Below are 27,163 nucleotides of genomic sequence, written 5' to 3' on the forward strand. Positions count from 1 at the left end.
GGTTGAATAAACTTCCCTTGACGATTGCCAATTTTTGCAAAGACTGCCTTTTACGAACGCTATGAAAAAAAAATGCTTTGTATTGGTGTTCCAGCTGGTTAAAAAAAAAAACCAAACCAAAAAAAAAAAGCGCACTCGTCATCATGTGAGCAAGAGATGACATTCCGAGGCTCATTCCTTCGAGTTACAGGCCAGGCTGCCTTGGACACGTTAGCGCTCCATTGTCGGGTAATTGAGGTCTTATCACTTGGCGAGATGCGGTCACGAGAAAACAGACAATCAGGCCGGCAGAGCTTTTTCTCAAACGGAGAGATTGCCATCGCCACCGCCGTATGATCGATACGGTGACTCAAAATGCAGTTTTTTCACAACCTTTTTTTTAAGTCATGTAACCAGCAGAGGAATTGATCATGCGGTCAACCCTTGCTATTATTCACAAAGAGCGAAAAGGTGCAAAGAGTGCAATCCAGCCCCTAAACATTTTTAAAACCCGAACATACCTGAAACTACGACCCCCGTAAAACAGTGCAGATGTCATGGTTTCCATTCCGGGTCCCGGCCTTCCTGTGTGGAGTTTGCTTGTTCTCCCAATGCCTGCGTGGCTTTTCTCCGGGGACTCCGGCGGTCGAGAAAAAAAAAAGTCCACTGTGAATCACAGGCACATGCTGCACAATATTCATGCCCTTCAATTAATTTCATGTCTCTTTCTGCCAGTGGTTCATGAAAACTGGCACCTTGTACAATAGAAATAAACACAACTCCTTGAAACTGTCGGAGTGATCACGAATCAAACCATAATTAGGCCTGGCCTCTCTCTTTCTCTCTCTCTCTCACACTCTCTCTCACGCGCTCGCTCCTTTTTTAATAGAAGCCATGGAAATGTAACACGGCCCCGCTAATGTCAATAAGTGTGTCACTGCATCCCACTGCTCTGTCTCGCCCAATTACATTAAATTAATATGGCATAATTACAGCGAGAAGATTGAAGGAGAAATTTAATGTTTCGCAGCGACCGGGTGATGGTGATGATTGTGGTGGTGGTGATGGGGGGGCTGTGGTAGGGTGGGGGGGGGGGGTAACATTGGGACTGGATGAGGGATGGCTTCATTTGGCCTCACTTGACTGCGCTGCGTGTGTGTGTGTGTGTGTGTGTGTGTGCGTGCGTACGTACGCGTTGACGTGCCTGAGTGATGCCGCCGCGCTGATAGCTTGTCAACAAAATTCACATCAGGCAGCGTCTGCGTTAATGAGCATTCTGACGATCCACGCTGCTGACTTTTAATTAATTCCAAGACGACACCTCGTATGACTCGCCGCCTAAGTGGTAAACACACCATCTTACCCACGTTGTACACGCAACAGCGGCCATATTTGTCGTGGTAGTTTGACGAAGTTGGATCCGCTGTGTCCTACTGGATGTTGCTTCAGCATGTACCGCGAGATAGTACTAATTCTTCCTGCATAGGATGTCAAAAAAACAAAACAACAACAACTTGGAATCGACTATATTTAGCTATTTCTCATCCAGCTGTGATTATTTTAACAACGTAACGTCATATGACAACGTAATGACGAAGAACACATTTGTTAAGATGGGATCAGACTGCATTGAGTCACTTTTCATATGAACGATCCTGAGAGCGGCTTTCTATTCATTTATTTATAGTTACCCAATCAACAAGACATTACAAAAAAAAGTGACCCATTTGACCCATTTTTCTTCCGTAGGAGACCGTGAGCATAATTAACAAGCAATATTTTTTTGGTTTGTTTTTTACTCAGACCGTAAAACTTGACGGGCTAGTGAGTTTTCGTCCATCACTGGAATCGTCGTTAACTCTCAGTCAGTCACTGACGGACTCCCGTTTCGCTGACGACTGACGGAAACGTACCACGTGCGCCAAAGCTGTAATGGGCTAATCAAGAGATGAAGAAACAGAAGGATAAAGAGATAGCTCGCCTGCGATCTGACCACCCATGATAGATTTAGCAGAGACAGGAGCATGCTTAAAATCACAATAAGGAAGACAGGCTGGCAGACCGGTGAGATTTAACGACGAGCCTAAAATAGTGGTGACGAACTGTAATTGAGTGATAGCGAAAGCACCGGTAAAATAATGTTGGCGAAGCAACGCGCTGACAATGGCAGTTTTGGTTTGGTTTGAAACAATGACGCACTGACGATGACGATCAAGTGGCCGAAAATGCAAAATAACATTTTTTAAAAAGTCACAAATCATTACTGGTCTTAAAGAGAGATTTCCAAATCTGTCATAATGTTGTCAGAAACACCGGATTTTTACCTCAAAATGCCCCCTCCAATACAGAAAAAATAAAAATAAAACTAACTTGATGGACAATGGCTTTTCAGATCAGGAATTAGCTCGGATGTAGCTTTCTTTTAGCCCAACAGAAACGCTTGCTTCAAATCCCTCACCGTTGTCACGGCTACGGCTGAGCGCTTCTCCGATGAATCGGAACCAAACTTGAAGCAGACGCACCGAGGCTGACAGCTCCCAGTCGTGCGTCTTGCAAAGAAGAGTCGCTTCCTCTGATTGACAGGCCAGTTCAGGCAGGTTAGTGGCGGCTGCGCTCTTGCATACCTGTTCTCGAGCGTGACGCCCTCTGAGGGAATGAGAGTAGACAATAACGCAGAGCTTCCCGCAGAGGAAGCAACCAACAATAAAATAAGACTGAGATGCAGAAGTGGGCAGTTTACCTCACATGGCATCAATAAGCAACCTGGGCACCTGTCCGTCATCGCCAGTCTGTCATTTTTTTTTCCCCAAGTCAAACCCAAGTGTAATCGTCAGTCGGTCACTCCTTCATGTCATTTTAACCGTACTCCCGTCATCGCTTCCGTCATGACATTTCGCCCGTCTGCCAAATCCGTCGATCATTAGGTTGTGTTAACTCACGAGAATGCCTCTCGTCAAAAATGACTCAAAGCTACTTTCGTATACCTCTTAGCTCATTAATTAATTGTTCTCTTGCCAGTCTGACTGTACTTGACGCATGATTCCAATAACATGCTGTAATGTCTTTTTGGTGAATACCGCCACCTACTGTACATTTATAGTCAATGCAGTATGCTCAAGTACGCCAACGTTATAACAAACACACAGGAGACAGGCGGGGGCGTGTTTCCGTAGGTCGTCAGTGGATATGCGCGTCAGACAGCGACGGACAAAGAGTTCCGTCGCCACTTGACATTGTTTGGTAAGTTTGTCGTCAGTCATCATTCGTCAGAAAATTGTCAGTGACGGACTGATGGACTGTCCACCTCTGTTGAGATGTGAGGATGTTTGAAAAGGTACAGTAGACTACTTTGACTCTTGCCATTCATGTGCAGGCTTTTCAGTTTGGTGCCAAAGACCAGTGCTACGGAACACAGCACGGAGCAACTTTGTTGCTGTTACAATAGGAAAAGGTTAACAGAGGCTTGATTTCTTGGTCAAGACGTGTGTGCCAAGAGGAGAATGAAACAGCAGTGAGGTCTGCCTTATTGTGAATTCTAGCGGGCGTTTGAATGGTGACTCATTCATTCACAATGTTCCGGGGGGAAGTGAGCTTTAGTACACGACGACGTGCGGCTGTCAAAACTTTGTATGAAAAAGTGCAATAACACACGCCAATAATCTTTTGTTTTATCTGGTTTTCAAATTCCCATTGTGAGTCCAGCTCGATACTTTTTGAGGGCATGACTTGTGCTACTTGTCACACATGGGAAAATCAAACCTGATTCATTCCTAATTGTGTTTTTTAATCAATCCTGCGTGTGGTCGCAGCATACAACCGAGTGTTTGTTTGTGGCTGAGCTAATGTATCAAACCCCGGGGTAATTCATTACAATTAGGGGCGACTCATTAAGGTAAGTAATGCTACCGCATCAGACCAACGGCAATCTAATCAAAGACACAAGTCGGGCCTTCACTGGGGGAAATTCATAATAGAGAAGGACAACAAAAGCTAAATGTCATTTGAGGGATGTTTGGAAGCACCTTGTTCTGACTAAATTGTCCCGCAGGACTGACACATGGACTGACACAGAATAACAATGAATACCGCAGTACACCTCAGATGGGAATCGCGTCTCACTGATTAAGGCCATGGCCAAAAAGAAATCATGTCCATGTATTTCTTATTGGTTTAAAAAAAAAAGAAGCCCATTCGCAAGAAATGTGGGTGTCCACACAGACGTTGAAACGCTGCAGTATGTATGCCAGGCCTGAGGTGGAAAGCTGCCATACGAAGTAAACCAAAACAGAGAACGGAAAGACTGGTTGATGTAAACATGGATTAACAACAATGGTGACGGACTCAAAAAGTCAATTGTGTGCACTGATAACAAATTTCCGCCAAGGCCACAAAGAAATCCCGTGTATGTATTTCTTATTTGTTTGTAAAAAAAAATAAAAAATAAAAAATTGCCGATTCGTAAGAAATGTGTGTGTCTACACAGACGCTGAAATGCTGTAGTATGTATGCCAGGCCTGAGGTGGCGCTGAAGCGCTGCTTTATGAAAGCACCGTTTGATGTAAACATGGACTACCTTTATGTACGCTGACGACGAACGCCCGCTTTGGAATGCAAGCCCAGATCGCAAAACCAAGGTAAGTCCAACATGGTGATCCACAAGTGTTATTCACGTCGTTGATCGTTTGACCGCATGGTTGCACAAGAAACATGTCATCGTCTCAGGAACGATATAATTTGCCGGTGTCGAGTGGAAACTTTTCCTCTTCAAAGCAATCTCACTTAGGCAAGCAACGCCCTAAGCGCGCACATAAACACAAAATGCATGCTTTTTGAATCGTGCGTTTCCATTTTCAACAATTTAGATCGGTTGGTAATTTGTAAAAATAACGAACTCACAGGAATTGACAAATAGTATTGATTGATGGCTTCGGCAGTCCAAGCAATGCAAACATGCTAATCAAGCTGCTTAAATTCAAGATGCTTTCTCCAGATACAAAAAAAGTTGTAATGGCTCTATTTGACAAGTTGGTCAATACCATTCCAATTCAAACACCATTAAAAATGTATCATAACAACAAGAAAAAAAGTCCCGATTACATTTATAAATATTTGTATATTTTCCAGGGTTTTAAAACTAAAGTCAGTCGCACTTGTTTCGTGGGCAATATATTTAATATGCTATGTACATTCAAGCATAATTCTACATGGCTCTCCTAATTCAAAATTCTTCTGTATGGACTTTTTTTTCGTAGTCAGCCGTGGAATTTTGTGCAATCCCGTATTGTTGGAGGTGCGTGAATGTGAAGCCATATCGGCGCGTTTGTTGTCGTAAGTGCAGAATACCTGGCTGCTTTTTTTTTTCCTGCGCTGACACAGGTGTTAACTTTTAACTGCTACTTAAATTTATATATATTTTTTTCTTTTCATCTCAACTGATGGTGGAGGTGGATCAATGTTATATCACTACATATACTTTGTCAGCACCTCAAGTGTGTGTGTGTGTTGGGGGGGGGGGCAACTAAACTAGTTTTCTCTCCATCTGTTGACCAACAGAAGAAAAAGCTCTGACTCAGGCATTGTTAAGCTCCATTAACTGAGAAGATGCCCCTAAAATCTGGACTCCAATTAAGAGCCAACGCTAATTAAAATCATTTTAGAGCTTAGAATGTGCTGACTGAGCTTTGTTGTTGCCGCGACCAAACAGGAATGACATGAACGGACAACAAGCAGAGTCCTCCTGAAGCCGTTAACCCTCCTGTTTGTTTCTTTGTCAAAAATGTTCAATGTTTGATGGTCACTCAAGTTAATATCTCAAGTAAAGTAAATGGTTTTAAAATTATCAAATTAAAAAAAAACAGGGCCCTTTATTTTTGGGGGGTATTTATTTTACCTTTTTTTTTTCTCCCATCACTTGTTGAGTTGTGATCTCTCTCTCTCTCTCTCTCTCTCTCTCTCTCTCTCTCTCTATATATATATATATAGATACCACTCGACTACCGGGCCGCCTATATATATATATATATATATATATATATATATATACACACACACACATACATACACATACATACAGTATGGCCCGCCCGGTAGTCCAGTGGTTAGCACGTCGGCTTCACAGTGCAGAGGTACCGGGTTCGATTCCAGCTCCGGCCTCCCTGTGTGGAGTTTGCATGTTCTCCCCGGGCCTGCGTGGGTTTTCTCCGGGTGCTCCGGTTTCCTCCCACATTCCAAAAAACATGCGTGCCAGGTTGATTGGAAGCTCTAAATTGTCCCTCGGCGTGAGTGTGGGCATGGATGGTTGTTCGTCTCTGTGTGCCCTGCGATTGGCTGGCAACTGATTCAGGGTGTCCCCCGCCTACTGCCCGAAGACGGCTGGGATAGGCTCCAGCACCCCCCGCGACCCTGGTGAGGATCAAGCGGTTCGGAAAATGGATGGATGGATGGATATATACAGTATATATATAGCAAAAATCCGAAAAGAGCAACAAGGAAGGTCAATACGATACCATGGACTGTACATTCAAACACAATTAAAAAAACTCCAATATAAATGAGGCAAGGCAGGTTTATTTTTTGAGCAGAATTCATACACAAGGCTATTCAAAGTGCCTTTCAGTTACAGCTACATAAAATTCAAAGAAGGCAAATTAAAATCATTAAGCTTATCAAAATAAGGAGTACAGATAAAATACTTTCAGTTGGCTGATGCCATTGAACTCAGATATCATCGTAGACATTAGTTTTCATTTGAAGAACCCTGCCTATGAGGTAACCTAAGACTTTTGAGCAGTATTGTGCCATCCACCCATATTATGGTACGATGTGCTTTTATATCATGCTTTTTTTTTGTTCGGCAATAATTTTTATGGGTTTCTACAGTAGACTGCGGCAAGGCCAAAGTGGGACTCATTTTCAGCCTGGAGTTTCAGGGCTGAGTCAGACTGGCCCAATTTAGTTTACGACATTTTAATGAAGCTATACAATTGTACCCTTATTAGTGTAGCAATCTAAGATAGCTTAACATTCCCGCGAATGCTACTCATATCGTATTTGCTCAAAAAAAAGCATGCAGCCATTGTTTGAACCGCTGATCAAAATGACATTTGAATGTGCTGACAAGATCGTGATCAGTGTTTCTTTGCATGACAACATAAATAGTACATTGGTTTGGTTTGGTTTGTTTATTGAACATAAAACATATATACAGTAATAATTTGACAGAAAATAAGGTAGATAAAAAAAGAAAGAAATCAATCTTCATACAACACAGTTATTATGTTCAAGGGAGTAGGAAGATTGGGTAAAAGGACAAAAATGGAAGGTATGTGTGTGTGTGTGTGTGTGTGTGTGTGTGCATGGGGGGTGTATTTATCTATCTATTATGTGTGTGTATATATACACAGTATATATATATATATATATATATATATATATATATAGGTATATTGTTTTTTTTGGGGGGGGCGGCATGGTGGTCAACTGGTTAGCATGTCCTCCTCACAGTGCAGGGTTCGATTCTTGCTCCTATGTGTAATTTGCATGTTCTCCCCGTGCCTGTGTGGGTTTTCAACGGGTACTCCGGTTTCCTCCCACATTCCAAAAACATGCGTGGCAGATTAATTATTGTTTGCCTTTGTATGCCCTGCGATTGGCTGGCGATCAGTTCAGGGTGTAGGCCGCCTACCGCCCGAAGATAGGCTCTGGCACACCCACGACACAGGAGAGAGAGAGAGAAATCCAGATTACTCACTCCAGGCCTGTGCAGGTTTTCCTCGATTTACCATAACGCACCATGGGCTTTGAGATATGAGCCATTGTTTGAGTAAATTGAAAAGAATACAAGAATCAAGGACCTTCCAATATTTTAATTAATATTTGTCTCGATTTAATTAATCATTTCAAAATTGGATCACAAACCTCCACAAAAAAATGGGCTTGAACAATGACCACAGATATTTTTCTAAATTTCGGAGTGGAAGTGTGTAGCGCCCCCGCAGGTAGTGGAAACCACAGTCAATTCGGCAGATGGCATCTGCAGCTGTTCCCAGGTAGACGAGCCGGCAGGAGATTGGCCGGCATTCCCTCCGGAAGCGAGGCCCATCTCTGCGGGAATTCCCGAACCGCGATATGCCACGCTGACGGCCAACCTCGCCGAAGCAAAGCTTTCATACTTCAGCCCCGTTTTCAACCGTGTGCTCGAACCGCCAAGTGAGCCGCGGGAGACGCACTTCTTATTTAATATATTCCGATCGTGACGCACGCTACCTGGCATAGCGGGGAGTTCAGAAATGACACGGGTGGTGACATTGGAGTCTCAATAATAGAACAGGACGTGACAACTCACGGAAACGAGTGACAACTCAAGGAAACAAGTTTATTGCCATTTGAAATCCCGAGGAGTCAGCAAATCACCCAAGCTAATAATAAAATTAATAAGAGGCGCTTGAGACTTCAAAGGCGGGGAAAAAAAATCATAACTTTGTTTTGACACTCCAAAGACAGAGGTTCAACTTTCACACCGACTCTCAAATAACTTTGAGTCCACAATTAGAATGATATTGTCTTTTTTTTTTCTTTTTTTTTTTTTATGTCACTCTTAATTTGCCCAGATGGTGAGTTTCAATAAAAGTAGGGGGTGGTGGTTTGGAACAGTGATTTTTTTTATTTTTACAAATATGTAAGATCATGTCGTTCCAAGGAGAATTTTAATGTTCACTAACTCACTCTATGGTGTTAAATTTTGGAATAATGTCATTTACGAGATTTTTTTTTTTTTTTTTTGCGGGTGATTTTTTTTTAATGCAACCATCTTAATCATTTGAAATTATGAATTGCTATTTGTTTGTTATATCAGCAATAACACATTTTTTACGATTCCGAAACACGTTTTTTGTCATGATTTAAAAAACAAAACGTAATCAATAACATCATTGTGTGACTAAATGTTACGTTTCATTCTAGTTTTAAAACATATGTATTTTTGTGACTTGGCATTCATGTCAAAGTTCGAGAGCCAATACTTCTTTCATTAATTCAGGTTATTGCATAATTAATTTCCTCAATGGTAATGATGCTTGTAGGTCAATGCTTTTATCGTAATAAAGCATGATAAAATGTTGTTACAGCAACGATAAGTTTGAACATTTTTTTTTGTTTTTCTTCACAATAAGGTCTAAAATCAATGTCAACTTATTACACCAAATTAACCTCATATTAAGTGAGGGCCCAGCAGATCTGCAATTATTTGGTCAATCAGCTCCTCTTTGGTTACACAATGAACAAAGAAACATATTTTGTTCTCCCCCGCCCCCTTCTTTCAAAGTGCCAAATCACTTTCAATACAATACAATAAAATACAATACATGCTGATTTATATAGCGGCAGCTGTAACAAAGCACTTAACAAAACAGTTGACATAAAGTAAAATAATAAACACAACACATAACATAAAACACGGACAGTCGACATGATCACTTTAAAAAAATCCGGATAAAATAGTGAAGGTTCACCACTCAAGACAAACTGTTGGCCTTTTTTTCTGCAGTTTTTAGCTGGTTGTAGTTGATTCACAACAAGGTAAAAAAAAAAAAAAAAAAAATTAATAAGAAATCTAAAAATATGATATAGAGTCAAACCTCATGAAATGGCTTCTCATATTCGTCAATATTTTTTTTCAAGCTCGTACATGTTACAAAAATACAAAAAAGAATTGTACATCTGTAAACTATGTCTTAAATACCCCGCACTCTAACAATGTTGTCATGGTTACAATTTTCTGTATGTTTGACACATACTAAGAAACCTTGGCGGAGGTCTCCACTTTGCCATCCTATTTATCAATACCTTTGTTTTGTTTTTTCCATTATTGCGGTTTTGCTTTTCAAGTGTGAAAGCAGGCCAGGGATGATGCAAAGTCACGTTTTATCGCTGGGATAATAAAATAAATAAATACATAAAATACATGACAAGGGAGCCACGTTTGAAAAGCAACATCAAGGAAAAGTGCACGTCCGGCAAACATCAATGTCAAATAGGAGAATTCTGCGGAGAATACAAACGAGCGCCAGAGATAAATAAGAGACTCACTTCACTTTGTGCGTGGCGTCGTTAGTAGCGTTGCATTCTGCTCAGATAATTTTGCTCTCATCACATGTTTGGAATTATACAAAGAAGGCAATTATCCTAGTTATTTTCCGTCACCGTGACTGAAGAGCCCTAGCAGCCCCCCCGCCGCCCCAAAGTACGATATCATATGTCATTATCATACAATTTACAACATTTGTCCGTATGCGTGTTGACGTCTGAGCGTCGCGGTGCGTAAAATTGCAACAGCGTTCCATAATGGCACTGGCAGGGAAAGCAAAGAATGAATCAATTAATCAACTGCAACTCACAAGCAAAGTAACGTTACAACTGTAATTACCACCAAGGTTCTGTTAAGTATTTTATTTGTTATTTTGCTTTCTGGCTCTCATGGTTTCAAGGCATTGATGGACAAGCCACTCAAATGTGATAAAGTGATCAGAATTGCTTCCTTTCGTAACCTCATTGAACTCATTTACCACCAGCTCAGTTCAAATGAATCTTTGCACTCTATAGCCGTCAATGGCATTGAATCCGCTGACAAAGTATTTGTTGACTGCAAGTTTATTTATTTATTTTTAAAAGCTGTTGCTGACAGCAATTCCAACGCCTTGTTCCATTGGTTGTTTTGATCGTGAAATGAGATATTGGCTCGTCGTCATAAACCACAATGTGATTGGACATCGCGTCTCGGTTCAATGCCCCCGCCCGTCCCTTTGCACGAATGTAAACATGTTACAACGGCACGAGAAATTCGTAGGTTATTGAACCAGGTTATGCCAGCAGAAATGCAGTAGAGAGGTTACGATTAGCTCGGCAAGTAAGCATATATTCACGTTTGTGCGCCATAAGCAGCTCAGGAGGCAAGTTTAAGCACATTTGCAAGAGTAATTTCGAAAACATGAGGAGAAAATGCAATGACTTAAAAAAAATTACGGGGATGGCCCAATTCTTTCTTTTTGCTGTGAAGAGTCCCCTCATTTCTTGTTTTTTAATCGGACTGGAACTGTCTGTGGTACCCAAGTCGGACTGGAGCTATCCATGGTAGGGTGACTAGTGTTCATTCGAAACCAGAGTGATTCATGGCACCTCATGAAACGGTGGGTGTCAAAAATCACATGACTGAACAAAGTAAGGGATAAAGCTGAAAAATGAGTTTTTAGTGGTTCCGATTATGCTAGACTTGTGGTAGTAATCAGATTTTATGGTTTAGTTTGGTTAAAATTTGGGGGGTTAAAGGGCACGGCTACACGGCTCTGATCGCTAGCTGCAAGCGACTGCTGATCGCTGTCAACACTGTATATCCTTTGACTTTAAAAAAAAAAAAATTGTGGTTCTGAGACTGGTCAAATGTGCAGCCTGTCGTGTACACCATCAGAAAATCTATAATAATAACACACACACACACACACACACACACACCCCAAACCTTTTTTGTTTTTCCCCTATAGTCCTTGTGAAGGACTTGGAATTCCATGTTTTTTTTTTTTGGGGGGGGGGGGGTTTGTGAGGTGGTCGGTGTCAGATTGGGGTTAAGGTTATCCTCGCTAGTGGGCAGAGCAATGGCCAGCCGAGTTGTTCGAGTCCATGGTGCTGGGAACTGTTTTGTGAAAGTTCTGATGATCCTTTTTTTTTTTTTTAATTCCGCAAGCTTCTGCAATCCTTTGTGTTGTCCAACAATAAATCGAGTGGCTGCCTGCGGTCTTTTGGGCCCCGAATATTACTCAGTGCCGTGACGAGCTGCCGCATCTTCTCCTGTAATTAGTCCGGGGGTTTTTTTCTTTCTTTTTTCGCGGTCCGTCGAGCCTGCTGCTTGAGAAGCGGCGGATGCGCCGAAATGACGTCCTCCCCAGTGGAAGTAAAGTGGAAGCAATAAGGCGCGACAAATAGTCGTGACGCATGCCGACGTGACCGCGGATCCCCGTGGACCGGCGGCCCGCTTCGCGGACTTTATTGTCATTGTTTCACTCTTGCTTTTCGTTCAGGTAACATCATTTAATGTATCTGGTTTGACGATTTACCAAGAAACACACTGATTTTTATTGAATTTTTTTGGGGGGTCCCGCTGATATGTGCTACACGATTGCTAAAAGAGCCAAGATTGGAGATCAGATTTTGAGCCTTCCTATGGCAGAATTTAGACTAGATTTGGACTCATTTGTGGTGTAAACACTGTGAAAACCAGAGCGCTATCTGGTGGTCGCAACCAAGAATTCAATTTGAAGTTGATTGATCCCACTAGTTTTGCTCATGGGATGTGTCACGATTACGGACTCAACATGCTGATAGCAAGTTGTTTGTTTGGTCACTTGACAAGAGACATCAGTCGTTCGCCACATCCTTTTTTTTTTTTTCTTTTTTTCTTTCACATGACACTCTTTAAGACGAATGGCCGCAGTGGATCTGCGACCCTCTGGTGTGTTTAATAAATTAGACATTGATGAATTTGTTAGGTCACCATCACCAATGGCTTCATTAAATGTCAGTCTCACCGGGCCATCAATTATTCACATTCCACCCCGGTGTTGAGTTGTTAAATTTCTCACCAAGTTGACGACGGACTGCAAAGTCCTGACATTGGAAAGTTAAAATCATGTAGCAGTTTAAGCCCCCCCCCCCATTTTTGGTTGTTGTTCTCCCCCCCAGATCGTGGTGTTGTCATTCATTCCTAGGAAGTCCAATATCAGAGCGCTGAGTATGATGGTGAAAAACAAGCAATTGGCACGCTACACTTGCACCACGTGAATATTTATGTGAGTGCCCAATCCTGGGGAGCCAGGATGTGTTTTTTTTTTTTTTTCATACTTTATGTATCTGCTGCCTGCTGATATATCTCCCGGCACAACTTTTCCAGATTGCCTCATCTATCATTTGAACTCGCATGTATAAAAATGTGCAATCCCTGCATCGGTCGCACTGTGGCAAGTGCAATCTGGAGGTTTTGTTGTTGGCAGGCTAAGGGAGGCCAAGAGGAGTATGAGGAGGCCCCCCCTCCCCTCCCCTCCTCTGAAATTCAAGATTTATTTTATTTTTTTTTATTCCCACATTCACTATGCCAATGCTTAGATGTTCCAAGTGGACGCAGGTGTAAAAATGAATGCAAATCCTCCCAGCGGTGTGAATGCTAATCTACCGTATATGCTCAAAGTGTCGTCGTATCATCCGTTCATATTAGCATGTAGCGAAGAACAAAATCTTGGTTCCACATCCCATTTGTGTAATATTTATTTTAACTTTCTATTCTCGAAGTATTTTGTTGTCACTTATGAACAAAAAAAATGATAGTCACTCTCTGTTTTTGTGGCTCTATTATGGATCACTTCTTACAAATTGTTCGGTTCATCGCTATTTTGAAGGTGGCTGTTGTGATGAATACCTGGTTGGAAAATGGATCACATAAATCATTTTAGAACAGTGGACCTTATTTTTGTTTTTGTTTTTAACAGTTTCTGACTGATTTTTTTTTTTGGTGTTCTGTTTGTGTCCTCCACCTGCTGCCAGGCAATTTAGTGTTTGATATTTCGGATCTAAGTAAATCAGGCCCTTCGAGCTGGATACGGACGATATCACCTTGGAGACCATGAGACAACTCTTTGTGCACTCCATCCTTTGAGCTACTTGGGGCATGTTACATGACCACCAACATTTTACCTTTCATCTTTTCCTGCCTGGCCATTATTTTATCCCATAAAGTGGCCCCAACAGCCCATTAAAAAGAAATAAGATCAGATAAGAAAACCTTTATTTGTCTCACAATGGAGAAATTCCGAATTTACAGCAGCAAAATTGTGAAAGGGATAAAGTAGAAGACAAAAAGGATCAAAATAAAATAATATAAGCATATATCAAATATAAATATATATTTATATCAGCATATATACAAATGACTATATTTGAATTTGTTTTTTCTAAATAAACTGCCATTTCATTTGGTGTCAATCTTGGAATTGTTTGGTTGGTGGACTGAAAAGAAAATTACAAAAAAAACAAAACATTTTCAATTTCATGTAAATGTTTGTAATTATTTACCCCCTTTAATTGTTATTCCCATCCGGAATGAATCATCAAACAGTCATTGTTGTCCTATAAGATTAGCCTTCTGTGTGTACATACAAGGGTGTGAAATGAAATAATGGTCCAGCATGTCAATCATCCACGGAAGTGGGCAGCGCTGGCCTGATGCAAATCAGGACCACTCCAAAGGTTGATAAACAAACTCAACTCGTCATCAGCCGTCCTTTTCTCTTTCTCTCTCTCTTGTGAACTTTATGACATTGTGCCAAACACTTCTCTAATTGATTGAAGAATATTTAAATCAATCAAAGCACAGCGATTGAGTTACTTTCAAGGACATGTGGTCAGCAACGGAACAACAATCAACGCCGACGATTATTGTTATTGTTGTGACGTGTCAGATCCTTTTACCACCCGTGCTTGTTTATTAGCTCCTCTTCAGAACGAAGGGGATTTCTAATTAGCTGAGATGATGGAAGCAGCATGAGGTCAAACGCTTGTCTTTTCAGCGTCGCCGTGGCAAGAATCGTTTGATTTTGAAGGGTACAGCCGAGTTGAGTGGATCAAAACTCAAGCCGTAGTACAACCTGTCAGACTTTGTTTTGCTACGCTCAATGAATGCTTATTTTGAGGACTGCGCAGTACGGTCATGTTCATCCCGGGTGACAATTTCCGCCGCCTGGAATTTAAAAAAAAGATTAATAATGAAGTAAAAATCTGGTCCTGAAATCGGTTTTACTTAGCGACATGAAGTTTGGTAGGCATGTCTATCGTCAGCAGAACTTCAAGTAATTCCCAAAAAGTCTCGCCCAGAAAAGCAGAGCTAGTCTGCCGTATTGATCAATCATTTTTCTGTTATTTTGGTTTCGATTCTCAATTCTGCATGGTAGTGTCGTTTGACGTTCACCTCCAGAAGCCATTTTCACTTTGCACCGTATTTGGTAGGCATGTTCATCATGATAGAGCTCATGAAAATCCCTCATGAGCCCAGAAGCAGGCAGGGCACCAAAATGGCAAAGTAAACGTCTTTGATTAAGTACAAACCAAAATCACCCAGCAGTATGTGGACAGCATAACGTAACCACAAAGAACAGGGGCGGGCTGGACGCCACAGTCTCAGAGCGTTTGACGAAGGAGAAACGTGTCACTGAGCAACCGGAACTTAAATACAGAAAGACGGGAGGCCACGCCCAACCCCGTGACAATGTGAAGCGCAACGGACAGCAAAGTGCAGGTGTCAAAGTCAAGGCCCGGGGGCCAGATCTGGCCCGCCACATCATTTTATGTGGCCCGCAAAAGCAAATCAAACATGTCAAGTTCCATGATGCTTGCTAAAGTTTGATCCAAAATTTCAAATTGTCATATGTAATCCACAATAACAGTCATTATTCTTAGCTTCTGATTTTAAAACTAGTTATTCATTAATTTGTTGTGCGCTGTAAATGTAATATGTGCAGGTGATTAAACATTTATATGGTTTCCCAAAATTCATAGGGAAACTGTAACTACAATGCGGCCCGCGACGAAAATGAGTTTGAAAAGTTTAAAGGACCCAAACCCAGTCACGACACATTGCCAAGGTCTTGAAATATCCACATTCCAAGCCAGTTCCACTTCGCAACATGAAAACTGATGCCCCCCCCCCCAACCCCCCAGCATCATGAGTAGACCCACAAAAAACTCCCGAGAACACATTTTTGAAAAGTCTCCCTAGTCTCTTGTCTGTTGTTTGTTGTTTGTTGTACGCTAACCAGATGGGTGACGCAAAACATTTTTCATCATGATTTTTCCACGTGGACTCAGCGCTTGGCGACTTAATGTAAAACGCACATTTCGAAAAACCTCTTGGAGCTTGACCAAACATCTCGAAAATTCAGTCTTCAACTTTGGTAGTCATTTCAATGATACTTATCAAGAAGCCAGGGCCCAAAACAGACTCATTTGGTTTCAAGTTGCCCCTTGAAGGATGCTTTTGGAGTCCTTCGAATACATACTCGCCCTGGAGATGTTCCAATAACTACAAAATTGAACACACGTGTACGAGACTGATGGCTGATGACAATGAATTTTTATCAGAGCGTGTGGGCGGAGCACGGCATGCTATTTTGATGACTCGCCATTAAAACGCAAAACCGACCAAACGGAGCATTTCAGCAAATGAGAACCCGACTGATTTTTAATGCGGCCCTTAAATACCGGATGAGCCTCGCGTGTTAATTCTGCGTTCAAAGTGGTCTCAGCGGAGGCGAGCGCATGAAAGCAGCAGCAGCAGCAGCAGCAGCAGCTGCGGCGGCGATGCGGCCCGTCGCCCGCCGCTGAGGAGGGAGGTCATCTGGCAACGCTTGAATCAACATCCCAAACGCAGCAGCTCCATCAAGCACATTAAAGTTGCCTTTCTTTGGCTTCTCCCGCAGGCTTTGCCGGGGGGAAACGGCGCACTCGCATGCGGGAGGCGCAACGTTACACAGGTGAGCTCATGCTAATGATGCTTTCATTAAGATGAGATCTTATCACACCGGCAGGACTTCAAGCGGCTTTTATGTGCAGAATATCTGCGGGAAAAAAAATGTCGGGTTCCTCATTTTAGTGGTAGCAGTCACCAGTGGCCTCTGGAGGTTTTCGGATCATTGCAAATTGCCAGGTATGGCTAGCACGGAGTAGGCCGATGAAATAGTCGAAGTATAAAACCACCACCGTTCAAAAAGACACAGGAAGTCTGCCATTTTGGTCGGAAGTGGACATTTTCGGGTCATTTCAGTTATACGGGATTTTGTGGATGGCGAACGAATTGGAACCACAACCACGAGGAAGACGGACGACACATAATAGCAAAATGTTTTAGTTTACATCAAGGCATCTTTGTTGTGTCTTTTAGGGGGTAATTTAATTGGGTTTTTTTTTCCCCTCTGGGCTATTCCCACACAGAATAACCAATCTTCTCTATTATCGGACAGGCGTCAAAGATGTCAACTCGTTTAAAGTGTGAATCCTCACGCAGCACCAAAAAGATGGCGCAGACACAAGAACAAACATCATTTATTGATACCAAATTCAAACTGTGCCCGTCAGGCTTGTCCGCATCATCTGCTTAACTCGAAAGAAGACAAACCAAAGTTTTTGCAACAGATTTCTCCAAATGAAAAGACGAAATTTGCCGAGTTAGTAATTGACAAAATCTGTTCCCATTTATCCAAAAGATACACAAAAGATAAAGCTGCTTACTGAACCGAATGCTAATTTTTAAAACCAAAGTAGCTGCCAAACGGTGATTTTTGCAACGCTGTTCCATCCCTCGTGTATTTCAATCCCCACATTGTCGGCGCGTCTGCGGCGTTATGTGAACGAGCGCGCAGACGGCGACAGCTCGGCGAGGACGCCATCAAGGCAATTAAGGTGCAACTCGTCACCGAGCGCTTCCTCGCTGTCAGGGAGCCCGACTGCGCGGCCCGCATGTTTAATTCAGGTCCAAATAAAAGCTTTCAAAACAAAGACAAATTTGCGTGGCTTGGCTTGGCGCTGGAGTAAAAAAAACGGAAAAAAAAAGAAAAAAATAACGATTGACACTTTGAGTGCGGCGACGTCCCTCACCGGTGTGCTTCTTTTCTGACAAACTTTCTCCCGCCTCTCCAATTAGAATGACTTTTGGATGGGTGTCAAGCGGCATCTCATTTCCAGGGAGAGAGAGAGAGCTGCTGGAAAATAAAGGTTGTTGTTACTCCCTTTGCCGCGCAATTATAGCCATTTTTTGTCACTCCCCGTACAAGATTATTAGCGCACTAAATGTATTTTTAAGACCGTGAGCCTTTTTGCTGGAATGACTCTCAAAACTCCTCAAAGTGAAACCCTCTCCAATTACGCGGTTTCATTTCACCTCCTCGACTGCTTTCGCTTCACCCTTTTTTTTTTTTTATCTCGACTTTCTGCAGTCACTTTACAAAGCTGAATAACTCGATAAACTTAAGCATTTAAATGCTGCAGATGACGCAAGCTAAATGCCAGGAAACCAAACCAACAAACCCAAAATAGCCGTAAAAGCACACAAAGTTTCACAAACATTTCGCTTAATTTAATGAATTGTACATTTTTCAGAGCCGCGGCCAAGGGACTGATGAGGTATGGGCAGTTGCTGAAGAAAAAGTCATCCGATATGTGTTCAAGCTATTGAAACCAGGTCCAAAATGCATTTTCAACAAACTTTGGTGCCACGCTCCGTCAATCCGCAATGACGAAAAATAAAACGAATTATTGATTGATTTTAGTATCGGCCATCTGTCTTTTATATGTGGTTCAAATATAGGAGCAATTTGAAAAAAATAAATCTCTCGGTCAAGTTCTGCTTTGAAAGGCAACCTGGAAATGGTTGAAATGACTCACAAATTGGCCACTTTAAACCTGAATAGTTTGTTTTCGGGCATGTTTTTTTTTTTGGAGGGTGACTTTTTGGATCAGAGAACTCATGATAGTCAACACGACCAAATTTTGCATAGTGAAACAATTTTCAAAGGATGAATTAAAAAAAAAAGGCATATCTCCAGCAGCTCAATTTTCCCCAAAATTCTACTGAGCCAATTTAGGCGGATATCAAACTAAAATGGCAGACTTCCTGTGTGTGTGTGTGCTTTTTTTCGGCTTTTTCACAGGTCTACTCATGACTTGGAACCAACATCCATCCATTTTTTTTCCGGTACTGCTTCGCTTCCCTAACATCGTGGGTGTGCTGGGGCCTCACCCAGCTGACTTTCCGCGAGCTATGCTACACCCTGAACTGGCCCGCCAGCCAATCGCAAGGCCTATATCGCCAATCAAACAATTCACACACACAGCCGCAGCCGCGGACCATTTATAGTTTTCATTTAAACGCGACTTCTGAACTGTGAAGCGGATGTACTAACCGGTCCGCTAGCATGCTGCGACACGCAACAAGCATCAGAGAATGACAGCTTCGACTGAGCAAACATGATGAACCCGGTAACTACTAACAAGGCCTTCTGACAAAAAGGGCAGCTGCTGTCACACCAACATGGGCTGCCTCGGGACCGGAAATTTCAAATTGATGATAGGATCTCATGGAGCAGCCTGCTCTGGTCGGTTCCCGTGATCGGCGTTTTGGACTGCCGTGTTTAGTGGATGCTCATTTAAAGCGTTTTCCCCGGTGGAGGTTCTCCCCGTGTTCCTCACACGTTATCATCATCATCATCATCATCATCCGCTTTCCTCTCACGTCAGATATGTGCGCAGAGGCCAACCCCCTGACAGCTTCGCGCGTTCATTAACACGTTTTTCTTACTCGCGGCGCTGAGACAACGACAATTAGCGATCTGCTGATTCTGCGCTTTGCGGCGATCCGGACGGAGAAGCCCCTGCGCCCCTCTGCCTCACTGGTAATCTCCCGCCGCGTTTACATGATTCGGACAGCCAATTAGTTTGGAGACGAGTCGACAGCGGTTGATTTCAAGCCGCAAATGCACTCGGACTAATTAGCAGCGCTGTTGTTGTATTTGACCATTCATCACGCTGTGTTCGGCAAGGCCTTTCGGTGATTAGTTGTTGTTGTTAAAACTTGTGCACGCAAGTGGGGTAAAGTATTAGGATGGGAATGTAAAGGCGGCGTATTATGCCCCCCCCCCCAGCCCCCCAAAAAGTGGCTTTTTAAATGATCGTCTGCAAATAGTTGGGTCTCTTGAGTGACGACACACCCCTTACAGTGTGAAATTAAACAAATGCATCGTCAGAAAATGTGTCTGAAAGCAAACAAGATGGATCAGATGGTCGAGCATAAACCCCTGCGGGATTTCAGAGAATCTCATGAAACTTCAGTGAGCAATGAATTGTGTGAGACTTCAGCCAATCTCGTGAGAAATCAGTGAAACATATGAAACTTCAAAATAATGTATTTTGCTCGAGACAATTATTACATTTCAAAACACTTGGTTTCTGTTACTTATAATGTTAGAAAACTGAGATAAATTATCACCAAAATCTATTTGGACATCTCTACTTATGCTCTAAAAATGTCACTATAAGCGGAAATGAGAGGCTTACTTTTATTTTTCATGCTGTCTGTATTTGTTTGTAATAAAACAAAGTAATAAAGGTGTTTAATTTTGAGCCAAGACACCCAAGGACGCTAAGCTCCACCTACACAAGGACCAGAGTATCGCACTGATGTGCCCACACCGCAGTGCTTGTTGGCCATCCAAAGTCATGAGAATGTCGCGGGGGGAAAAAGTGCCAGCCATTTACGGCACGAAATACTGGGCTGTGGGTAGTGTCCGCGCCACGGTTGGTCAACCACAACTCCTGCCGGGCTCACAGAGGATTAGACAAAACATTTGATGTCAAAAAAGCTAACAACGCTAAAATCCTCAGCCAAAGGCCGTGTCATATCTCCTCATGTTCATATCTATACATGTCATGCAATCACATCAACAAAACCAACAAAACGGTAATGCGATTTTAATTGGGACTCTTAAAAGCAGATACACATCATTTCGCAACATTCGGTACATTGTGAAGTTGGTCTCGGATTTTATTTCACATGGAATTAAAAGTCATAAAAAGTCTTCAACTGAATTTGCCTCAAGCTGTCATGCGTAAGGTGAGGTTCACTTTCAATGTTTTAAATGAGATTAAAAAAAAAATGCTTGCTTCCTTTTTTTGTCCTGGATGATTTTTAGTTTGAGTTTACCTCCCTAAACGTTTGCCGCCTAGTGGCTGGCGCGCCTCCATTCTGGACCTGAAAATAAATTGTACTTTGAATGTGTTGTGACTTATATTGTGTTCATGCAAGTGTGTGTGTGTGTGTGTGTGTGTGTGTGTGTGTGTGTGTGCGTGCGGGCGGGCGTGCGCCGCCGCACTGGCTTCATTTCCAGTCAGTAATGGAAAGCCAAGCTAATGAATACGAATTGAAACATCTGCAAGTGCATCCCTGCCTCATATTCTCTCTCTCTCTCTCTTTTTTTTCTTGCCTGTTGTCTGGCATGACGACATTTCCCCAAGCTCTTGGTTTCCCGCCATCAGCACGTCCATGTGTGTGTGTGTGTGTGTGCGTGCCAGCGAGAAGGTCACGTCTCTTGGTGAGCGCCTTCATTGTCCTTCAGCTGCCCCTCTGACACTAATCTAGATGCATCAATTTTAGCTGCATTGCAACGGCACGTGCCGGGGGATCAATCAATTGATTGTGTAATTTCATCAGGCACCCCACTCGGACGCCTCACCTTTAAAACGCCGCCTTCCTCCCAGCGCCGAGGCAACCCAAGCGCGACACGGCCCATTTGTCAACGTTCCCATTGAGAATGGGTGTTTAAAAATTGTTTTTAGAACGCGGCGGCTAAGGGTTGGGGGTCTCACGTGACACTGCTTTAGTCGATGGATTTATGATGAAGGCCAGTAGAGATGGGGGTCATAAATTTCACTCCGGCGTGATTTGTGATTCTTTTAAGGCGGTCGATCGAATAAATCAAAGAGGGAGGGCTCAAATTGCAGAACGTTGTTCGACTCAGTGTAAAAATGCAAAAATGCCCAACATACTCCAATTTAGTGCGTAAGGGACACAGCTCATTTTCAATGTTGACTGATGGCTCAAGGAAGACTCGCTGGAACTGCACAGCCTCTAATGGCCACTAGAGGCATCATGCCATAATTTACAAGAATGAAAATAAAAATATCACGACAGCGATGGTAGAGAATCGTGTCAATTGTTGAGATTTACACATTTATGAGCCAAACAGAATGGCATTAAATTACCAGTCAGACATTTTAAATGGTTGCAAAAAAAATAATAATAATAAAAGAGAAGGGGAGAGAGATCAAATCTCTTTAGGCCAGAGATGGGCACTTTACTCCATTTTGTGAAGGTTCTGGACCAGTCTGGAACAGGAACGGATCCCACAAACAAGATCAAGTACAAAAGGTTTATTTACAATTTAAAATCGCAAGACTGACAAAGTACAAAATAAATCGCTGGGAGCAAGCTAGGGTGAAATGACACTACGAGCAAAACGAGCTTGCAAAAGGCAAGAGAAATAAATAACGCTAAATCACTTCTCCAAAAATGACACGGCATAGCCAATCAATAAATAAAACTAAAAGCGCACTGAGGATAGCAGTATCAAAAACAAAAGAAGAAAACATGAAAAACAAAACAGACTACGACAGGACCAGAAACGAGATGCAGAGCGACGAATGTCTCGAAATAAACACTCGTACGTGAGACGAGAGCAAGGCGAATTATCCGACAACCGGTGACGGCTTGACAGTCTCTAACAACAGGTGACAGATAATGACATGATGGGGAACAAGTGCGGAACAGGAGGAAGAGCCCTCCGCTGCCATCTGCTGGAGACAATACAAAACAGAACCATGTCATATTTTTTTCTCCATCCCCTTCCGTTTTCGTCTACTCCCAGCCCTAGTACTTTGCTCCATACATTGAGCAGTGCCGATCCCATCTTGAATGGCGCCTTTTGCGACAACCCTAAGCAGGGTACAGCGAACCCTCATTTATCGTGCGGGTTACGTTCCGAAAATAACCCGTGATAGGCGAAATCGGTGAAGTAGTCTGTGTAGCCTAGTTTCGAAAGACTTGACCAGTCGCCCGATGTTCCTTTCGTCCCACAAAGTCACTTGGGTAAGCGACGTGGGTGCGTAGAAGAGCACACACGTGACCCGTGAGACCTTTTACGCCCCCTTTAGTGCGACTGCCACATTCACTCTCAAGGAGGCCGCCTGCCACGGTGTGCAGGGGGAATTCTGTCTGCCTCACCTCTACGGCTGCATGCGATCAGAATAATAATGGTGAACAATTCTCTGCCCTGAACAAACACTTTTGGTCATTTATCCAATTTTCAGAGCAAAATAAAGTAGCTACAGCAATGACTCTTAAAAAAAACAAAAAAAACCCCAACACATTGTTAACTCGGGATAGCCTGGAGGCATTAGGGGTGTTCACACGGCACACATTTGCTCCGGCGCTGCACCGATGTATTTTGTTACGATATATTTTGCACCGCAGCAAATTGTGTGGAGCGTTCACACGTACAAAGCCGCTGAGCGTGTCTGCAACGGCACAGCGTCGGTGCAGCCCCACTTGCGTTCACACGGCAGTTTCTGCAGCGGAGCAAAACGACAGAAAACAAATGAGCTGTCGTGTTGGTTCTTTTTAAAACGTATACACAACTCAAGCGACTACTGGACAGGCACGTCCTTCTCCTTCTCGGTCTCCGTGCCTTCTGCTCGAGAGTGACCGCCCCCGAAAACGTAAATCAACGATGACTTCAATGACACTCAGAAAAGCAAACACATCATGCGCCAAACAGAAAATCAAGAGAGGAAATCACTAAATAAATTATATGGGGGGCGGGGGGTTGTGAACACACAACAAAGGAACAAACTACACTAACAACTCCGAGACAGTCCAGTCTCCTACAAAAGCCAAGTCTTGTGTCATTATTAAACAAACACATGACGGAAGTCCGACAGAGCACGAAAGCAACACATTTTCGCCGTACGTAAACTCTTCACAAGCATTTGCTCTGGAGCAAATATAACCCAGTTGCGTTCACACGTGCAAATTTACATCGGTGCTGCTTCGCAAACGAGCATTTGCTCCGGACCAAATTTTTAAACCACCTCCCTGAGGTGGATCAAATTTGGTCCGGTGTAAGCCTTTTTCCGGGGCTACGCCGGAGCTAATTTGCACGTGTGAACGCTCTACTGGGGCAGCCCCGGTGTAGCACCGGACCAAATCTTGCCGTGTGAACACCCCTATTGTCTCGAATTCTTGCCTCAGCCTTGATTTAAATTTGACTTGAAATTAGAATGTGGCAAATTAAAGATATTTCTTAATCGTACAACTTCTTCACATATAAACGTAAAATGATATGATTTTCTTTCCGTGGTGTACATTTTCCAGTGAGGGCTTAATACACCTTTCTGGTACGAGGTAATTGCACTGCAATTACCATGATCTTTTGTTTTATGACATTTTTTTGTGGGAGGTGGGGGGGGGCTCACTATCATAAATATAATCCATTAATATAATGACTTTTTGATCGATTTAATTTGATTTCACTTCTTCAGTGGTTTACCTCCCTTTATAAATGGCACATGTTAAAAGTGGCATCGAAACTTCACATTAACATCCACTTACGTGACATTATTAATTAATATTGCTGCTTTTTTGTCTCTCCCAGAGCAAGTCCGAACTATAGAAAAAAAAACACACAAAAACATTACTCAGCCTTTTAGTAAACGTCACATTATGCAAATGGATTTTTTTCTTTTTGTCCTTGCCGCCGTGTATGAATCCCCTTTGCCGCCGCATGTTTTCCATCAACATGACACGACGCACTTTTTACGGCCGCCGCTTCCGCCCTCGCACGCATTTGCTCATCTTTGCACCCACCCTCAGCCTTTTTGACGATTTGTTATACTTACGTCTTCGAGCACCCCGCACTCACACTTTATCTTCAGCCAAATCTCTGGATCTCGCCATAGATAATAAATGAGTGGAAAATGGACTCCACAACAAAAAACAGGCATCTGCTAAATCCTGTGAATATGACACGGAGTTACCCGTGGAAGATTGTGTTTGTTAAAAGAGGATTTACGGTTAATAAAGTGATCTATTTTATAATGGCTCCAGTGCTTACTCTTCCAAAAATAAATAAATAAACACAACCTCCAGCCAGTAAAGCCTGAAGGGATTAGTCTCTAATTGTTGCCCAAACATTTATTTAAACGCGGCCTGAAATTAGACTCTGCCGAAGTGTAGCTCGACGGCATCCGGACATCATCTTTTCAATGCCTCGTTAACGCGCGGCCAATAATGGAAGGCTGAACACCCTTGAAAGAATTCTTTTCTTTTTGCTCACATTTGCTTGTCTGCTCTCAGCCCAAGACGCATTAGTGTGTGATGGATGATTCTTTTATAGGGATTTTTGGTGATTAATTGATCAAATCCGCCAAGGCCGTTTGTGGCTCACCGCTATGTCAAGTAATTGCTTCTTTTCAGACGGCTCAAGGTACAATGACTCGCATATTTTCGAACTTCACTGTTCGGCTCAAATGAAGACATCCGGGCTGTCATGTGGCTCTTTTACCATCCGTCACTCCTCGGATGTAAATCCTCGCTTTATTAACTCACTGTCGAAGGATGCGCTTGCCCTGTAATGAGAATTGATAAAATTGCTAACGCGATAACATATGGCAAAATAGCAGCTTTAATCAAGAAAGCGCTAAGGCAGAAAAAAAAAGTATGGAACATAATGCCATATATTGGGGTGCAAATTCTGATGACAGTTCAGTGCTAATGTGCTAATGCTTATTAAGCTAATAAATGGCAAAGTGAAGTAAGCACAAAGGCATCGCTAAATGGTAGTTTGGTCATGTTGCGCTAGAATACTGGTGTTGTGGGATGAATGTTCAAAGAATTCCAGGGAGTACCAAGGAATTTGTTTGGTGGTTGACACCAAGTCAACTATTGTCGGTGTAATGATCCAAAAAGACCCAAAACTGCTGACTTCCCGTATGACTTAAGGTGTGGCTTTTTGAAACTTGGTTGTACACACATAGTACTAAATACCATACCGCAATGTGATTGCCTTCGGGGGAGGGGGGGGGGGGCTGAATGTGGGACCTTTTACGCACCAAAGTAGCAAAATGGCACCAAGCAACATTTGCAGTATGCCTTTATCTCGTAACATTTTCAAGCTACATCATTTTAAAATAGTGGTATCAAAACTGAATATTTTATTGGGAATAAAAAAACAAACAGATTACGCCTAAAAAGTCAAATCATGTAACTTTGCTTGGGCCTTAAACAGAGCTTTACAAGCTGTTGCTCCGACATTTGTATTCCTTCTAAATCAAGTAAGGATGCAGCCTAACTGAAGTGGTAAGGCTCAACTCTCTGGTATTGAGTGTCACATTATAAAAATCCACCTATTCATGCTTTGGAATTAGTCGCAGTTCCAAGTGTCCACCCCCACCCCTCATAAAGGTGATTTGACGTTTAATTTGGAATGTTTTTGTGGTTCATTAACCATAAGGAGACCCATAGGAAGAAGGCTTGACTCTAATCTTTGACAGTTTTACAACAATTACGTTATTAAATGAAAAGTCACTTTCATGTTTTTTTTTGGGAAGCATTAAATGTATATTAAACTGGCAGAGCTTCGGTACTGAGTCAAAAAAACACCTGCTGCTTCTAATGGCGGCTGGTTCTTGGCACCAGTAAGCCATAAATGGCAAGCTGCTGTTTGTCGTTAGCGGTCATCAGACACGACAATAAAGTATTTCGTGCCCAGCATAAAGGAAAAGGATATTGACTGTGAGTACTTGATTTTCAAAATCTACTCCTAATTTGAAAATGAATATTTAAAGTTTGGTAGTTAAGCTCTGGGTTAAATTCAACACTTGAATTAAAATCAATGTACAGTATTTTGTGTTTGACTGTTTTACCTTTCATCGCTTTTCGCCTCAATATGTAACTCTAAATGCTTTTTATTAACAAAGTATACCGAGAATTTTGTTTTAAAGTGGCACACTGTTGAGGATTTTGTGAAGAAAACATGACAAGAATAACAGGATGAAACGTGGCACATGTTGTTTCATCCCGTATTAAAAACCCTCACTATTTTTAGAATTTTAAAATAAATAGCCACCCTATTGAAGCCTTGTCATTTTGGTGTTGTACCGGTCAAGGACCCGTCTGATGTCTATTCGTTTTGGCAGGGAGTTGCCTCGTGGATATGAGCACGTCAAACATTTGTGGCCCATTAACGCCGCCACAAATGCTCCAAGAGACTGACAAACGGCTCAGCCCCCTGGCTAGAGCTTGTGTAATCCAAGCGAAATGCATGTAGCATGAGCGTATTTCCTCTCTGTTGCCAATTTATGTCTAAATGACTATCCTTACACTCAAACTTTTTGGAGTCTGCTTAAATCCGAATGCCAGTAAAACAGAGCCCGGGTGCCCCGAAATGCCACAGGAATTAAAAGTTTCTTGTTGGACAACCACTGGGTGTTGTGCATGTATTGCCGCTATGCGTTGCGCTCGTGTTGAATGAGCGTGTTGATGCAGCGC

The 27,163-nt window shown here is 42.5% G+C and overlaps 1 protein-coding gene across 1 annotated transcript in view; it reads left to right on the forward strand.

The window, feature by feature from the left end:
* The first annotated feature begins 4,556 nt into the window (after positions 1-4,556).
* LOC147207945 (uncharacterized) overlaps positions 4,557-27,163 on the forward strand; it is a 105,938-nt gene continuing 83,331 nt past the window's right edge. The window contains exons 1-2 of the mRNA XM_086106485.1: positions 4,557-4,613; positions 16,491-16,544. Coding sequence (XP_085962611.1) covers positions 4,557-4,613; positions 16,491-16,544 — 111 coding nt within the window. The remainder of the gene's footprint in view (positions 4,614-16,490; positions 16,545-27,163) is intronic.

Source organism: Hippocampus guttulatus, chromosome 3, assembly GCF_054856545.1.
Source record: "Hippocampus guttulatus isolate MCC_2025c chromosome 3, RoL_Hgut_1.0, whole genome shotgun sequence".
Classification (NCBI taxonomy): Eukaryota; Metazoa; Chordata; class Actinopteri; order Syngnathiformes; family Syngnathidae; genus Hippocampus; species Hippocampus guttulatus.